This window comes from Eulemur rufifrons, chromosome 23 (assembly GCF_041146395.1).
Source record: "Eulemur rufifrons isolate Redbay chromosome 23, OSU_ERuf_1, whole genome shotgun sequence".
Lineage (NCBI taxonomy): Eukaryota > Metazoa > Chordata > Mammalia > Primates > Lemuridae > Eulemur > Eulemur rufifrons.
In genome coordinates this window covers 15,562,632-15,581,322 of record NC_091005.1, presented here as the reverse complement: position 1 = coordinate 15,581,322, position 18,691 = coordinate 15,562,632, and the positions used below count along the sequence as shown (strand labels likewise).

Genomic DNA, 18,691 nt, shown 5'->3' with positions numbered 1-18,691 from the left:
TCCAGTTCCCCCTCCCCTCCATTTAGTTATTCTTTTTATTCCACTAATATTTATTGAGGACTTACTGTGAACCAGTTCTAGGTCTTGGGGATATAATAGTGAACAAAATAGAAAAAACCCTGCCCTAATGAAGCTGATATTCCATGCATGAGCAAATATATTAATATCTACTTAACTACTTGAGAGATAATACAGTGGTTAGGAGCAGGCCAGACTGCCCAGTCTTCCAGCTCCACCGCCTGATGGATGTGTCCCCTCACTGGTAAATGGCGAGAGATAATAGCACCCACTTCACAGGGTGGTGGGGAGAAGTAAACGAGTTAATGTGAAAAAAATGCTCACAACAGTGCAAAGGCCACAGTAAATGCTCAGTGTTAGTTGTTCTTATACACTTTTTTTCTTTACACAAATGGTAGCACCCTATACTACCTATTTTGCATTTAGTATTTTTTACTTACTACATCAGAGATTGTGCCAAATTAGCATACAAACTTTCTCATTGTTTAAAAAGGATTTCTTAATATTGCCTTGTGCAGATGCAATTTAGTTTATTCAACCAGTCTCCTATTGGTGGAATTGTTTCCAATTTTTCTTACTTTTATAAACAAAGCTACAGTGTACAAGGATAGTCACATGTCTTCATGTAAATGCCGAGGGGTATCTGGAGAATAATTTTCTAGAAGGGGAACTATGTATTTTAAATTTTGATACACTTGCCCAGTTGTATGTCATAGAGATTAGGCCAGTTCATGTTCCTACCTAGTCATCCCCAGTCTTTGCCACTACTGACACAAACGCTATTCTAAAAGACTGTATATTTCATGGACATACAGTAATGTAGCTTTCCTTATTTTTTCAATTTTTTTATCCCTAAAGTATTGTAACAAACATCTTTGCAAATCTTTGTATCTCCAGTGGTTTCCTTAGGCCATTGTTGTGGAAGAAGAATTTAAGGGTATTAGTTTTTAAACTCTCTTGGTCTTCCCTTTGTTTCAGCTATGGAGTTATTGTGGAAGATATTTGTCCTTTAGTAGCCTCTATTTAGGGAGTGGGAAGAACACAAGATTACCAATGTTTAGAGATAATTAGCTTTTCCCTGCAGAGGAGACCTGTGTACTATGGTGTCCTGGACTCTCACTGAGGTGTTGGCGCTGGGGGTATTTGGTTGGGAAGTGACGTGAATAAAGTTACGTGGCCGCGTCCCAGCTAAATCCCAGCGTTGCACTTGCCACTCTGCTCCTGGTTCTGCCTTTGTTTTACAGGGAGGACCCTTGACTTGCCAACCCCTGCCCCCCAGGGCAAGGAAACCGTACCTCTGAGATCACGGTGGGTGCTTTGTCTTTTCCAAGTTCTCTTTCTTCAGGCAGGGCCTCTTCATTCAGGAGGATGGTCCTGGGAGTTCAAGGAAACAGACAGTCACTCACCGGGCAGCTGTCACCATGCAGTCTCAGCTGTGTAACAGCCCTGTCTCCCTCTTTCTCTTCTACCACACCCCAAACAGCAAAACGAAGTTCTCACTCCGGGGGCACCTTCCTGAAGAGGTCAGCTGCTCAGGGCTCTGTCGCCCTCTGTCCCCAAATTGCAGTATAGGCTGGCCACTGACCTGGTTGATTTTCCATAGGATCTGACACTTCCTTCCTGGCCCACTGAGCCCATGTCTGACTTACAGAAAGCTCTAGGAATCTCTAGCAATTCTTCAGACAATTTGGATGTGTCCTAAGTGCTCAGCGGTAAGTTTCATCCTTTACTGGAGCATTTTATTGTGAAGATATACTGTTTGGTGAAGTGTCACGTCCTTTCCTGCTTGCTGTTCTGGACCTAATCCAGGCTGCAGACCTTGGACACATGGAGAGGACCCATAGGAAGGGCTCTGTCCCCCAGGGCTCGGGATGCTGCGGCCCCCTGAGAGCAGAGATGACGTCCAGCTCCCTATCCCACGTTACCTAGTCCAGGGCCCACCGTAGAAGATATTCATTCAACTGTTAACTGGTGAGTGGTTGAATGAACAAATGACGGATGAGAATTGAGAATGGAAGTCAGTGTAGAGAAAAGAACACTATTAAAAAAAAAAATCCACGCTGACTTTTCATTTGCACTTACTTAACAAAATCATCTAAATCCAACTCGAGGGACTCTCTTGTAGCTGGGACAGCTGGGGAGCCGGCAGTGGCTGGAGTTGCTGGGATGGACTCCATCTGGGATGGGGGGGCGCTGTAGTGCTTCTTAGGCAATGCCACAAACCTACAAAGGCATGAGAGGTGGGGGAGACAGGAGACAGCAGCTTTTGCAAATCAGTGCCCAGTTTCTAAGGCTAAGCTCCAAATTCTAGACCAGGCAGGTCTAGAAGGGACCTCCCTACACCCCTCCCTTGGACTTGCCTTCTTCAAATCTTAGCTAAGGTTTCATCTGAAAAAAATTTTCTGACCACCCTCTACTGGTCTGGGTGCCGTATCTCTCCTCTGGGCAGCCACAGCCCCCTGGGCTCCCCTCTCACACTTTCTCCATCCCTGCCAGACTGTGAACTCACCAAGGACTTGTACTTAATATGGTGTCTGAGACAGTGTCTGGCCTGGTGTGAGCAGTCAGACATGGTCACGAAGGAATGAGTTACCAGGGACCCTGCTCCCAGCTAACCAGAACGCAGGGCCAGGGCTAAGGTGAGGCGTGTGAGGCACTCCCTGGCAGGGTCCTGGAAGTGCAGGCTCAGCCTTTTTGTGTGACCTTGCCTCCCTATAGCGTGTGACCTTGGTGCCTTTCTTGCCACACCCTCGTTCTGGTCCCACCAGTGAGCTTTGCTACCACTTAAGTTCTCTGAGCAGAGGACCCCAGGGGAAAATGGCACTGCACCAGCTGGCGCTGAAGCCCGTATGTCCAGGCCTCAGTGATTAGAAAGGCCTTTGGGCATCACAAAGGCCAAGGTGGTGGGGTCGCCCCCATTCTTCCTGTTCCCCTCATGGTACATAGCTTTTTCTGGACTCCTCCCCAGCCCACCCCTACCCATCTCAAGCCCTTGGATATTAATTTCAGCTCATTTCACTTATACATGCATTCTGGCCCCATATGCACTCAGAGGCTCAGCAGAAACGTCATCTACTAGATAAAGCTCCCACCACCGTCCCATCTTCCCCTTGGAAGACATTCTCTCTCCGTTGGAAGTTTCACAGCGTTTCATCTGCACTTCTTTTAGGACACAGTCACTCTCTACCGTATGCTGGAGTACCATTTCCTAAACCTCAGGTGTCCCATTACCACCTTGGTGATTTCTGCCATCTTCTCTATCACCCAATAAAGCAATTTTACTGGGGAATAATTTCCATAGGAAATGCGTACAGTTGTAAGCATACAGTTTGATGAGTTTTTTTACTTGGGTAAAGTTTCCTACCTGTGTAACTACTACCACATTAACATAATGTTTCCATCATCCTAACAAGTTCCCTTGTGCAAACACTCATCTGCTTTCTATCACTAGAGATTGGATTTGCCTACGTTTCATACAAATGGAATCAGAAATACGTACTTTTTTGTGTCTGATTTATTTTGTTCAGCATGTTGCTAAGACCCATCCATGTTGTTGTGTGGAGTGACAGTCTATTCTATTTTTTTTATTGAGTAGTATTCCACAGTATGGGTGTTTATCTATCTTCTGGTTGATAGACACCTAGACTGTTTCCAGCTTTTGGATACTATGAATAAAGTTGCCCTGAACATTTGTGTATAAGTCTTTGTGTGGACATTTGTTTTTTTTTGTTTTTTTTTTTGAGACAGAGTCTCACTCTGTTGCCCAGGCTAGAGTGAGTGCCATGGCGTCAGCCTAGCTCACAGCAACCTCAAACTCCTGAGCTCAAGCGATCCTCCTGTCTCAGCCTCCCGAGTAGCTGGGACTACAGGCATGCGCCACCATGCCCGGCTAATTTTTTCTATATATATTTTTAGCTGTCCATATAATTTCTTTCTATTTTTTTTTTTAGTAGAGGTGGGGTCTCGCTCATTGCTCAGGCTGGTCTCGAACTCCTGAGCTCAAACGATCCGCCCACCTCGGCCTCCCAGAGTGCTAGGATTACAGGCGTGAGCCACCGCGCCCGGCCGTTTTTTTTTTTTTTTTTTTTTTTTTTTGAGACAGAGTCTCACTTTGTTGCCCAGGCTAGAGTGAGTGCCGTGGCATCAGCCTAGCTCACAGCAACCTCAAACTCCTGGGCTTAAGCGATCCTCCTGTCTCAGCCTCCCGAGTGGCTGGGACTACAGACATGCACCACCATGCCCGGCTAATTTTTTCTCTATATATTTTTAGTTGGCCATATAATTTCTTTCTATTTTTAGTAGAGACGGGGTCTCGCTCTTGGTCAGGCTGGTCTCGAACTCCTGACCTCGAGCGATCCACCCGCCTCGGCCTCCCAGAGTGCTAGGATTACAGGCGTGAGCCACCACGCCCGGCCGACATTTGTTTTTATTCCTCTTGGGTAAGTCCCTAGGAAGGGAACTGTGGGGTTGTGTGGTATATGTATGTTTAGCATTATAGGAAACTGCTGAACAGGTTTCCTAGTGGTTGTACCATTTTACACTACCACCCACACTGTATGAGGGTTCTGGTTGGTCCACATTCTCATCTATACTTGGCATTCAGTCTTTACTTTTAGCCATTCAAATGAGGATATAGCAAAATCACATTGTGGTGTTCATTAATAGGCTTATTATTATTATTTTTTTTTTATTGAGACAGGGTCTCACTCTGTCGCCTAGGCTGGAGTGAAGTGGCATCATCACAGCTCACAGCAACCTCAAACTCCTGAGCTCAAGCAATCTTCCTGCCTTGGCCTCCCAAGTAGCTGGGACTACAGGCATATGCCATCATGCCCAGCTAATTTTTCTAATAGGATTATTTTAAAGGAAAATTTCATATCATTACTATAAATGAAAACCTGTATTATCTATCATATTTAGAAAATTCAACACAATGGAAACAAAAATCAATGTTGTTACTTTCTTGCCTGGTAAAGGCTCTGAGCTGGCTCTACTTGCTCTTTTTAAGAAGGAATATCCGTTCACTTTCTCCATGGGAAACCACTGGGCTAGCACCATCTGTGGCTGGACTTTTTACTCTATAGAACTGTGAGCTCTTGGAGGGTGGGATCTAGGGTGTGCCCTCCTTATAGCTCCCAGAGTGCAGGGTCTTCTACATAGAGCCTGAGCTCAAGAGGTGTTTGACTAAATGAATGGATGGATGGGTGGATGGCTGAATGAGAACAAACAGCATGGAGGGTAATTTGACTATTCTGTATACCCACCTCAACTGGGATGAAGAGTGGGGGTGGGAAGGTGTGGAGAAGCCACAAAGTGTGGAAAAGCTCTTTTCGTCATCTTTCATGAGCTTCCATTTGGCTTGTTCCAGACCAGTTGTCCCTAGTTGACTTTACCTTGGGCAGAAACTACGCCATTCCGGGCAGGGCACACATGTTGGGCTGGGTGCTGAAAAATCTCCTGGGAATCTTGTTAAAATAAAGATTCCTGAACCTCATCCTTGGGTAGATTCTGATTCAAGAGGTCTCAGGTAGCACGTGGGAGTTAGATTTTTTTAACAGTCTTCCCAGATGATTCTAATGGACAGTGAGATTTAGGAGCCACTGTGGGCAGGAATGGCACCATGACACTAAGGATGGAGCTGATAATTAATACAGGGTTATCGCTGTGGCCTTCCCAGCTAGAAACAGTGAAAATCAGCTCAGGACAATGCTGGACACTTATTAAATCACCCCAGGTCAGCGGAGAAGCCCAGGGAGACCTTGCTGGATCGCTGCCCCACATAATAGCATTCTGCCATCCAACATTGCACCCCCCCTGGGATGTTGTGCTGAATTAAGAAAATGTATATGGGAATATCTGTAAAGGAAAAGTACAAAGCTGTAGAGGGTCTGGAGAGCTGAGGAAAAACAACACCTCAGTTGACAATGCTACCTGGACAACTGGGAATGAGAAATAAACTGAGGAGAGTTTCTCTTTGGAAATAAACTGAGGAGAGGGCAGATGGAGGCTTCGCTGCTAATAGCCTGAGCCTCAAGAGACAGTGAAACCTTTACCATAATGAAGGCTTTCAGTTATCGTTAAAATTGGAAAACCTGCTTCAAAAAAATTGCAATAGAATGTTGGTAGAGATTTTTTGGATCAGATTTATTTTACCCTCAAGAACAGATGATTACTTTCCTGTTATGCTGACCCAAACTAGATTAGATTGAGTTATTTTTAAAAGAGAGTGCATAGCAAACAAGGAAAATCAATATTGCTCCAATTCCAAAGCTACCTACATCAGAGTCACTGGAGGAGCCAGGGACGAAACACCCTCTTAACTGTGACAGAGTCGTGTGTGTGTGTGTGTGTGTGTGTGTGTGTCAGACACACACTGATCTGCAGCACTGGCTGGGGCTCAGCCGCCTCTCTCTTCATGTTTTATTTTCAACTCTTGGGTGAGGAGCAACACAATCTTTTGTGCTGCGAGTTAAAAAACTCCATCATACTTATTTCCTGTTCTTGCTTCACTAAAGGAAGCAGTGTCATGCCAAAATCAAACCCCAAGAACAAGCTTGTGTTTCAGTTAATATTCTGCACTGTAGTTCCCATGGGATTTGTGGATGGAATGGTGGATGTTGAACCTTCACCGAAGTCTGTGCAGTCGAGGTCTTGGGGAGAAAGGAAGGTGGCAGGAGTGGGCAGCCTTGCTGTACTTCTGATTTACTGATTCAGTAGATGTGGATTCTGGGAGTGTCCACCACAGAGGGTGGAATCAGCCACTGGCTGGATAGAAAGGGCCTGCACATGCTGTTCGATGGTTTTTCATACTGACGACTGCAGCAGATGCTGTCGGTGCACTTTATTAGGACGATGCACCCATTAGGACGATGTTGGCTTTACCTTCCTCTCTGGAGGATTGGCCGGGCCAGATAGGAGCTGCCTCACCCACCCTGAGGTGCCTAGGAGGTTATGCCCTCCCTCCTGTTAGGGTGTGACTTGTAGGCAAAGGACTCATTGATGGAGGTGACAGTTATGAGAGCCCAGTCTCTTGGTCTGGGTGGGACAAACTGTGCTCCCCATGCCATTAGGCAAAGGTTAGAATTCTTCTGAAATCACTCTCTTCCCTAGTTTCCTCCCTGCCCTCTCTTGCTTTCCTGACTCTCTTACTGTTTCTCCTGAAGGCTCTCTCTCAATAAACCACCCTGAGAACCACCAGCTTAGGCTCTGCTTCTAGGGAACCTGCTATAGCACTGTGTGATTCCAGAGATGAGAAGCCAATCCTTGCTTCCAGGAACTGAGGCCAGTGGGTCAGAGACAGAGGGACGGGCACACTTCAGGGTAGAAGTGCTGTAGCAGGGAGACATACAGGCTGCACGGTGCTCAGACCAAGGCCGCAGGTCACAGGGCCTGGATTTGAATTCTGGCTTCCCCACTCACGCGCTATGCGGCCTGGGTCCTGTGTTAGGGACAGAACCTTTCTCGTCTGGCTGTGAGGCTCAGTTCACAAAAAGAACTCCGTGGTGCCTGGGTCGTAGCAAATGTCCAATGAATGTGGGCTGTTCTTGGCTAGGGTGAGTGGGGAATTCAAACGAGGGAGAGACTAACTCTTCCTGGATGTATGGGGATGTCTTCATGAAGGAGGATGTGGTCTGGCTGCATTTGGAAGAAAGAATGAGACTTTTCAGGTAAAGAGTGGAAAGGATGTATGGGTGGAGGGAAAAGTTTCTCTAAAGGAAAAAGGTTGGAGAGTACTTGGATTCATTCTCTAGGGACAAAGGAGACCTTGTTGTGGGAACAGGGTGTGTGTAGGTGCCAAATGGAAGCAGATGATGATGATGACAACAATGACAGTGAAGAATATAGAAGCAATGATGTAGGGGTCAGTGATGGCCAGCACTGGGGTCAGGCATGACAGAAAGGGGGGACAGTGGCCATGATGACAGGTGAGACACAGATGCTCCGGCTATCACTTCATTTTGATGGCTCTCATGTGCCTTTCCCCTTGGCATTGGGCAGAGGAGGCTGTCGAGCACACACAGCAAATATGGGGGCACAGCGTGAGCAAGGACTTCTGAGCGTGGTGGCCTCCACCGTCTCCTCCTCTCCTCTCGTCTCCTATTTCCATCCCTTTTTTCTAACAATCCACTCAGCCTCGCTCAGGGGCTGGCCAGGGGTGTGGTAGTGGGAAGAGAGTCTTGGGCCGTGGAGTATCAGAGGGCTCCTCACCTGGGCCATGGTCCTGCCATGCCACCTGCTAATGTGCTTTGGAACTTTCCATTCCTCTCCATCCTCAACTCTTGCTTCTCACTGTTCCATTCTAGACTAAACTTCTCCAAGTCCCAAGAAGGCTCTTTCTCATCCACAGGCCTTGGAATATGCCTGTTCCTCTGTCTAAAATACTCTCCATCCTCTTTGTCCAGTTAAGGTCTACTTAACCTTTAAGCCTTAACTTAGATGTTACTTTCACTGGGACCTCGTCCCTGACTCCCAAGCTCAGAGCAATCCCTCAGCAGCTGGGGCAGGGCCATGTCTGTCTCACCCAACACAGCCCCCAGCTCTTGGCACTGACTGTACCCAGCTTAGAGTCATGCCCAATAACCGCTGAATGAATAATTCTAGTCAATAGTCCTGTAGTTAATTTCCTGTACTAAAAAGGGTTATAAAGGTCTTGTATTCTCTAAATGTTACAACAGAGGGTGTGGTCTATTATTAGTAAAAATGGCCCCTTTGCAATGTGACTTTGTCTGTCTTCCCACCAAGAGCTGGAGTCTATTTTCTTCAGGCCTTGCACCTGGGCTTGGCTTGACTTCTCTGGCCAATGAGGCATTCAAAAATGTGATGCAATAAGCAGCTTGAAAACCACCCAGCCAATTCACAGATTCATGAGAACTTACAAATATTTGTTGTTTAAGCAATTGTGTTTTGGGCACTTGTGTAGCAAGAGCTAACATGTACAGATTGGTTTTGTTTCTCCCTTGCACAGGGCCCTGCACAAATATACTCCATCAATAACTACAGAATGCACAAGTGAATAAAAACATTTCAAGTATGGAAAGAAAACGTCAATATTCTTTGTAGTGTAAGTTGGTCATCATCCTTATAAATTATTGATATCAAAATGTGGCTAGCAAGATTCACAGTAGCCACTGGTGCCTTGCATGGTTCAGAGGTCCTTGTCATTAGTGTTTGCAACAACCCGAGGCTCTGAGTGTGTGCTGTTTGCCACAGAGCAACTGATTTCACTGTTGAGATCATTTTCTCCTCCAGTTATATATCTTATTTCTGTTGCTCTTAATTTATAATCTGGTGCTATGGTGAGCAAACCACTCATCTTTACTTGTTAGATCTATCAGGTGGTTTTTTACATTCCCATTCTTGCTCTCAGCAATCTAACTTTTGCTTCTCTCATTTTGTAAACACCCCCTCCCTTCCATCCTTCCTTCTTTGCTCTGACTCTACACATCACAAACCTGCTCCAGATTAGGTAGGCCCCTGACTGCTGTTTCTAAAGGGAGCAGATTGTAATCACCGCTTTAAATCATATTAAAAGTGGTCAAATTCCTTAGCCCCTCTGGGTGCAAACACAAAGTCCCTGCCATGTTTCCATATTTTTTTTGCCTGGATTTGTGGTCTTACACTTGCTGATCTTCCCACATTGGAAAGCGAATGACAGATAGAAACAGATGGGCTGGCCCCGTGCCTTCCCTACCAGCACATTCTAGCTCTGCCACGTGAGAAGGGGAAGACAACTTCAGACACGTGCCCATTATGGAAAACAGCCTGCCCTGGCCCTCTGACACTATTATGTTCCAGAATGCTTCTAACTGGCCACCTGTGCTAAGGTAGAAATTGATGAGAGATAACTGAGTAGCCGAAACTCAAGTTACTCAGACCTTAGGGGATGAAAACCATCTTTTTAAATGTTCTCAAAAGGAGTTGCATTTGGAGCTTCTAGAATAGTGGTTCTCATGTTGGCTGGCTATTGGGACCATCTGTGGACCCTTAAGAAAGACTGATGTCTGATTCTAATGTGCACTCATGGCTAAGGGCCACTGACCCGAAGACAGTGGTGGGAAGGTCGCAGAGAAAATGGTGGTATAGCAAGTGCATCAGTGAGAGCCCTAGTTCAGTGACTGCAGCTGCCCTGACTCGTCTCTTACCCTCTACCAGCTACTATGAAGCACTTAACAGGCACTGCCTAATTTAATCTTCACAACAGCTCCATGAGGTAGGTACTGTGATTTTCCTCAGTCTTCAGATGACAAAACTGAGGCTCAGAGAGCAGGCAAGTGGCTGAGCGAAGTTAGACCAACACCAAAGCTACTGCTCTTAATGACTTTGCTGGAGAATCTACCCGATAAACAGGTGAGGGTGTCCCCTGGGTCGCTTCATGCCATGCCACGCCCCTGGCGGCAACCCACAAAGCAGACAGACCTTTTCATTTCAAAAACAGTATGTGCCACAACACAAGGTACACACAATGTGTTGTCTAGAACCTTGTTTTAGAAAAAGAGGGACCTGTCCTGATTGTAATATGCATGAGAAAAAGCAAGACACCATTCACCTAGCCCTTGAAGTGACTTCCCAGAGAGTTTTGCTGTGAGGTAAATAGTGGAGGATTGTGCCCAGAATCTACCTGGAAGCTCACTAGAGGGATTTCTGTGTGAAACGGCCACTTCTACAAAGCTCCAGAAGGTGTCCCCACTGCTTCATGCTCTTAGAAAGGCTGCCAAACAGGTAGGCTGTGAAATCTCCGTTATAATCAGCTTCAAAGCTCTTTAGAAATACTTTCAAAACAGGATGGTTTTTAAAGACAATTTCTTTTAATGTCTGGCCTTCAGTAGATGTAGCTAGCTCTGGGGGGATTTTAATTAATATGAACACATAGATAAATCAAATGGACCCCTTTTCATGAATCAGATCACTAAGCGAAGCAAGCAGATGCAACCCTAATGCAGGTTCAGATGTGCACTGTTATTTTCCACTGATTTCTTTAGAAGTCAGCTTAGCTCAGGCTGAATCTCTAAAAGGCTGATGCTCTCCGTGGATATTGGAGACGTTGGGAAAATGCCTTAAAAAGAATGAATCTATAATAAGGTGACTAGAGTTCGTCTATCATAACATAAAAGCAGGACAAAAAGTTTTATAACACTTAAAATGAAAAACAGCCTGATTCATTTATCTATGGAGTAATAGATAGGGTGTCTCAGGAAATTGGACTAAACTGCATTGCAAATAGAAGCAGACTGTGTGAGTCCTAACGTGCGGATAACTTTCAAGTTAAACATAAAGAGAGCTAAAGGCCTAACCCCCTCCATAGTTCTCCCTCTGCTTGGCCTTGAGTCATTTGCAGGTTGACTACAAAGGCAGGAAAATTGTTTCTGGAAGCTCAGACTTGATAGACGGCTTACAGCCCTCTCGTTAGCCTCAGAGCCTAATCGGATCCCCTGGTCAGATAAATTAGCTGACCCATCACAGCGGAAGAGAAGATTCTAGATGAATGGGCTACAGGAGGCCTGTATGATGAAGGCCCTGGGAGGGTTCTGGGGACATCAGGGATGGAGTATAAGGTAGCCTACTGTTCTCTTTCACGAGGGACTTCACATTTACTAATAATGTCCTATTTGTAGTGGGGGTGATGAGACATAGACATTTCATTATTATGCTTAAAGTGTGTGTAAGTTGTTACATACACTTTTGTATGTATGATGGACTCTCACAATCCAAAGAGAGTGGATGTCAGGGAATGTATGGAGTAAGAAAGGCCTCTGCTGGCTAATGAAGCCATTACTGACCTTCCGCAGAGGCAGTTTCAGCTAAGTGAGGGGGTCAAAAGCCAGCTGAAATTGGGTTGGGGAGTGAACAGAGGCAACTGGTGTATTCTGTTTCCTTACATCGCCTGGTGTAGCGTTGGTGATGAATACAAGAGGATGAAGGGCTTTCTAAGATGGGGGGCACTTGTCCTGAGGGCAAAGGAACAGGGAGCTTGAAGATACTGAGAGTGAGAGATTATTGACAGAGAGGAGCACAGACAGAAAGCTTGGCCTGGAAAAGCAACAGATGCTATTTCAGTACAGTCGCACTCTGCATCTGCAGGTTCCACACTGGGGGATTCAACCAACCATGGATTGAAAAAATTTGAGAAAAGGAAAACAACAAAAAATAACAATAAAATAATAAAAAATAATACAAATAGAAAACCAGTACAATATAGTAACAATTTCATTTATTTATTTTTTTCTGAGATTGGATCTTGCTATGTTGCCCAGGCTGGTCTCCAACTCCTGGGCTCAAAGAATGCTCCCATGTCAGTCTTCCATGGCTGGGATTATAGGCGTTAGCCACCACATCCAGCCAATATAGCAACTGTTTATAGAGCATTTATATTGTAGTAGGAATTGTAAATAATCTAGAGATGATTTAAAGTCTTGGGGAGAATATTCAAAGGTTATATGCAAATACTATACCATTTTATATTAGGGACTCGAGCATCCACAGATTTGGGCATCTGCAGGGGTCCTGGAACTAATCTCCTTTGGATACCTGAGGGACATGGATGACTATATTTGAAAACATGGATTTAAACAAAAGTGAAGGGCTCATCTTCCTCTTGAGTAGGGAGAAGGAAAAGGGGTGATGAAAGCAGCAGCCTGAAGAAAAGAAATCTCTGGTGTGGGCTGCAGCCAGCGAGGACCAGAGGGAAGAAAGCCACCCGCAGAGGGTAGGAGGGATCCTAGAGGGAGGATTTGTGGGCAAGACGGCAGAAGGCAGAGCCATCACTGCTGAAGAAAAATCGACAGAATGTACTGACCAACTGGGTACTAGGGGAGAGGAAGAGCCAAGAAAAAATGACACAAAACCAGACAGGCTAGGAGCTGGGCACGCCCTTGGGAATGTTCATGATCAATTTTACTAGCAAATAATAAATTGCTTTCCAAAGTGATTTTATCAATTTACACTTCCATCAGCAACGTCTGGGCTTCTATTCCTCTATGCCCCCAACAACACTTGGTAGGATCATATTTAATTTTATCTAACCTGGTAGGTCTGTAATAGTGTCTAGCTGGAAATGTTTTAATTTCTATTTTAAATATCACTAATGATGTGGAACATCCTTTTATTCTTTATTGGCCATTCATATTTCCTCTTCTATGAAATAACTACTCATCCTCTTCTCCCATTTTTTAATTGAATTCTGTCTTTTTCTTCAAGGGCATTCTTCATATATTATGTACGAGGATCATCTGAGGGTACTATGTATGCCAAAAACTTCTCTTCGTTTGTGACTTGTCTTTGTACATTTTTTATGACATTTTTTTGATGAATAAAAGTTCTCAAATTCAATGTAGAAATTATTAATAGTTTCATTATGATTTTGTGTTTTTTTATATCTTGTTTAAGAAACTATCTTTATTCAGAGATCAAGAGATTATCCTGCATTTTCTTGAAGTTTAAAAATTTTGACTTTCGGCCGGGTGTGGTGGCTCACGTCTGTAATCCTAGCACTCTGGGAGGCCGAGGCGGGAGGATCGCTCGAGGTCAGGAGTTCGAGACCAGCCTGAGCAAGAGCAAGACCCCCATCCTCTACTAAAAATAGAAAGAAATGATTTGGACAGCTAAAAATATATATAGAAAAAATTAGCCGGGCATGGTGGCACATGCCTGTAGTCCCAGCTGCTTGGGACGTTGAAGCGGGAGGATCACTTGAGCTCAACTGTTAGGAGCTGCAGTGAACTATGATCCTGCCACTACACTCTAGCCTGGGTGACAGAGTGTGAAGAGTGAGCAAGACTCTGTTTCAAAAAAAAAAAAAAAAAAAAAGGAAGAAATGGAACTCTTATCTTGTTTCTGATTTTAAAAGAAATGCTTTTAACATTTCATCATTTTTAGAAGTTATCCTAGATCAGGTTAAGGAATTTTCACATGAATAGTTGCTAAGTTTTATTGAATATTTTTCCTTAATCTATTGAGATGACCATATAACCATAACCTGGAATAAACCCAATCTCATCACGATATCTTTTTATACTTTGCTGGATTCAGTTTGCTAATATTTTGGTGAATGTTTTGCATTTTTATTTTTGAATTAATGGGTGAGAATGGCTTGAAATGTTTACGCTTCTGACCTGGCTTAATAGGTTTTGGTATGAAGATTAAGTTAGTTTTATAAAATGAATTGGGTAATATTGTCTTTTTAATTTTTCTCTGAAAAGAATTTGGAATTATTTGTTCCTTAAATTCTTGGAGAAACCTTCCTGTATCTATCAGAGCTTTGTGGTTTTTTTTTTTTTTTTTTAAAGGGAAGAGTTGATTGAAACTATTCAATTTCCTCAATGATTATAAGGCCATTCAGATTTCTAGTTTTTATTTTTTTAGAGTCAGTTTTGGCAAGTCGTATTTTCCTAGGAATATGTGCATTTTAGTCAAGTTTTCAAATTTGTCGCTGTAAAGTTACTCATGACTGTCTCATTATCTTTTTAATATCTGCTGCAAACTGTAGTTATATCACTTGTTTATTTTTCATAATGTTTGTGGTTTTTTTTTTCCTTGATCAGTCTTGCCTGAATTTATCAATTTTGTTAGTCTTTTCAAATAATCAACTCCTGGTTATGCTGATTCTTTGTATTTCATCTTAATTTTCTCCTTCATTAATTTCTGGTCATATATTCAGTATTTCCATTTGTGTACTCCTTGGATTTATTTATTTATTTTTCTAACCTTTTTAAGTTGTGAATGCTTAACTCAATTTTCATCCTTCCTTCTTTTCTAACATAAACTTTTAAGGCAGGGTTTTTCAACAGCAGCACATTTTAGACCAGATAATTCTTTGTTGTTGGGGGCTGTCCTGTGTGTTTATTATCAGATATTTAGTAACATCCCTGGCCTTTTCTGACCAGATGCCAGTAGCTCCCTGAGTTATGAAAAGTCTCCAGACATTGCCAAGTGTCCCTTGGGGGACAAAATTGCCTTCAGTTGTGAACCACTGATTTAAGGCTACACATTTTTATTTATGTACAGTTTAGCTTCATCTCTGTTAGCTTATTTTCATCATCATTCAATTCTAAGCACTTTCTAATTTTCTTGTAATTTATTTCACCCATAGGTTGTTCCAATGTATGTTTTAAAAATGCCTAAGCCTGTGTTTTTATGTACTTGTTTGTTTCTAGTTATATATTTGCTATGGATTTCTGACATATAAGATTTATTGAGATTTGCTTTAAGACCTAGTATATGGTAATTTTTCATAACTGGAAGATTTTTTTAGTGCAGTGTTCTACATATATCAATTATATTAAGCCTATTAATTGTGTTCAAATTGTCTATAGTAGTGTTGTCTGTTAGAACTTTCTGCAGTGATAGAAATGTTCTTTATCTGTGCTGTCCAATACCATAGCCATAGCCACATGTGGCCATCTAGCACTTGGGAGATAATTAGGTTTAGATGAGGTCATGAGGGTGGGGCCCTCCTTATGGAATTAGTGCCTGTATAAGAAGAGACACCAGAGTATTCTCTCTCTCCCTCTGCCATGTGAGCCTAGTGTGCAAAGGTGGCCGTCTACAAGCTAGGAAGACAGCCCTCACCAGAATCTGACCATGCTGGCCCTGTGATCTCAGACATCCAGCCTCCAGAACAGAGAAAAAAATGTCTGTTGTTTAAGCTACCTGCCTATGGTAGCTAGCTCTGGCAGCCAGAGCTAGGTAATGCAATGTACTTAAGTGTAGGGATTTTTTTCAACATTGCTTTGTGACTTGACTTAATGTAACACTTAAATGTAATTAGGGATTAGTTAACTAAGCCCCAGCACCAAGGGTTCCCTGGAGGAAGCCCAGGAACTGACAGGTGGGGTGGGAGGGAGGAAGAAGGACCCCTCTACTCTCTCCTCCACCCAGCATCTCTGCTCGCAGGTGATTTACATTAAAACAAGTTCTGCTGTAAAGAGTATGAACACTACTAAATTAAATAATATATGTGTGTAAGTTATATTTATTTAAGAAACATTTTCTATATAAGCAAACCTTAATAATTTATGTAATATATCATATGTAACACATATTGTATTTAATTATATTCGCTATGTATTTCAAGTCTACTTAAGTAATGATATTCCTTCTCAAGACATAAAATAACCCCTTAGATCTTAGATATTCTGTATTGCCCGTCCTCGCAGTTAGTTATTGCTACTTCCTCAATGGCAGTGAACCAAGCTGTAGGAATGATGCCCAGAAGGAAAAACAAGTCAGCTCCCATAACAAGGGGTTGAACTTGAATTTCCAAACCTGTCAACAGAAGGATAGTGTCCGAGATTTCACGGCCTTCTGAATGGATGCAGGATGGCTTCTCCTAGAACTCCCATCCTCCCCTCTTTCAAGGATGATCAGTTAGAAGCTGGTGCTGAAACTGTGGGCAGCACCCCCGGCAAGGTGACAGCCCCACAGTGACAATTTAACCAGTCTACAGCCCCAATTGGGGAATGCTTGCCCTCCTGTGACAGTGCTGCAGCCTCAAAAAAGAGGGCCAGTGAGCAAAGAGGAGCGGGAAGCAGGCTGTGCTGCCAACGTGCTCTCTTGGGGGCCCTACGCACACACATGTGCACACATACATGCACACACAAGCACAGCAGATGCATGTGTTGTGACAGGAATATTAAGAGTGTCTAAGCATCCTCATACCTGCCAAACAAAAGAAAAAGAAAACCCTATCATAAGTTTTTGTTTCTTTTACCAACTGCAAGGCTTAGAAGAATTCTAATTGGAAAAGAAAGGTTAGTGTTGTTATATCTGATAAAAGTGACCTTTAGCCAACGAGAGGTTTATGTTTTTCTGATGCCAGACAGAAAGAGTCTGTCTGGAGGGCAGGTGACATTTTTTTGGTCTATTCTAGGTGACATTTATGCCTTGAACATTTCCATTTGACAGGTGCCAGGAAGCCGACAGGAAGGAATCTTAAACCAGTTATGAAACTATCTCCCTCTCTCTACAAATACCCAGGTGGGAGAAGGTGATCAACTAAAAAGTATCCGTTGAGCTTCTACTCTGTGCTAAGGACTGTGCTAGGCTCTGGGGCTCCAGAGGTGGCAGGGCAGATGTGCTTTCTGGCCTCATAGAGGTTAATAGCCAGCTGGGAAGGTGGACATTGAGCCAGAGTATATGAGTGATGTGAGTCACCAAGGAGATGTGACTACCAACGCCCATGACAGGTCTCTGGCCTAGGGAAGGACCCTGGAGAAGGCCTCCCCAGGGAAGGATGCTGAGGCTGAGACCTGAAGAGGGGGCAGGAGGCAGCTGGGTGGGGGTGGGGACAAGCGTCCAGCAGAGGGGGCAGTTGGAGAGGAACAGCACGGGGTGGGACAGAGGCCAGCATGCTAGGTAAACAGAGAGGTCAGTGTGGTGAGGAGGGAGCTAAACTTGAGGGAACACGGGACCAGCACATTCCAAGCCCTGCAGAATGCAGGAAGTGTTTTGTGCTTGATTCCAAGAAGTGTGGGTAGTCACTAAGGGCTGAAAGCCAGGGTGGTGACATGCTCATAACCTGGCTCCTGAGTGCAGAGTGGACTGTGGGCGTGTGTGAGGCAGAGAGCCCTGGGCTGTGGCCACAGTCTCAGCAACAGGTAATGGTGGCTTGATCCAGGGTAATAGCAATGGAAACAGCAATGAGGAGTTTAGAAGGCAGAAGAGGTAGAACTTGGTGGTGGACTGGATGGGGTGAGTGGGGTTAAGGAGAGGAAGGAATCCTTGTGCCTCCCAGGAGAACACTGATGTCATTTGCTGGGACAGGCTGCAGTGGAGGGGAGGCAGAATCACCTGGGAGATATCCAGGAGGAGATGTCAAGAAGGCAATGGACTTGGAACTCAGCAGCGGGTCTAGGTGGAGCTACACACTTAGAAGCTCAGCAAGAGAGGCTGACTGATGCTCTGGGCATGAGTCAATCTCTAGGAGGAGCACAGGGCCTAGGGCAGGGCCCTGCAGCCTGCTCCTATAGCGGGGTTGCTGGCAGAGTTGAGAAAGAATTGTTGAGGGGATGAAAGGAAAAGCAGGAGAAGATGGTGTTCTGCAAGCCAAGAAAGGAATGTTTCAGGAAGAAGGGGTTGGGCAACTGTGCTGAATGTGGCTAAAAGTTATCTTTTGGAAAAAAAACCCAAAAAACGAAAAAACCCCGACTCTGTCACTCTCTTGATTACAAATCTCATCACTGCCTCCAGAAACAGTCTAAATTTCTTATGGAACAACAGGCCTCCCACACACTGCTGTCAATACACCTCTCCAGACTCACCTCCCATAACTTCTCCCACCCCAGTGAAGTCTGTGCTCTGGCCACACTGGCGTAGCCTCTGCTGACACCATAGTGGGTGTGTGTCACTGCTGTCCAGCACCCATTCTCTCAGCTGTCAGTTCCTGTTTGGAGAACTACTGCATTCCCACCTTCAGCCCCTACAGTTATGGGATCACCATGTGCAGCTTTTGGGGTGGGGCATGTGACCAGGCTGACAATGACAAGTGCATCGCACTTTCCTGGCAGCAACTGATTAGGGGTGGGAGGCAGGAAATGTGATTAAGTAGGTCTGACTGGAGGGAATCTTCTGGAAGTTCTAGGAGAAAGAGCTCAAGAGTCCTGAAGGCCATGGATCGAGGAGTGCGGGCAGCCATTCGGTAACCACGAGGAAAGCTGATCTGAGAATGGGGTCAACACAT

At 44.4% G+C, this 18,691-nt stretch overlaps 1 protein-coding gene across 1 annotated transcript in view; it reads right to left on the bottom strand.

Annotated features, from left to right (window-relative positions):
* HYDIN (HYDIN axonemal central pair apparatus protein) overlaps positions 1 to 18,691 on the bottom strand; it is a 304,337-nt gene that overhangs the window by 124,285 nt on the left and 161,361 nt on the right. Inside the window, exons 24-25 of the mRNA XM_069456333.1 lie at positions 2,101 to 2,241; positions 1,314 to 1,392 (exon numbers count right to left, since the gene is read on the bottom strand). Coding sequence (XP_069312434.1) covers positions 1,314 to 1,392; positions 2,101 to 2,241 — 220 coding nt within the window. The remainder of the gene's footprint in view (positions 1 to 1,313; positions 1,393 to 2,100; positions 2,242 to 18,691) is intronic.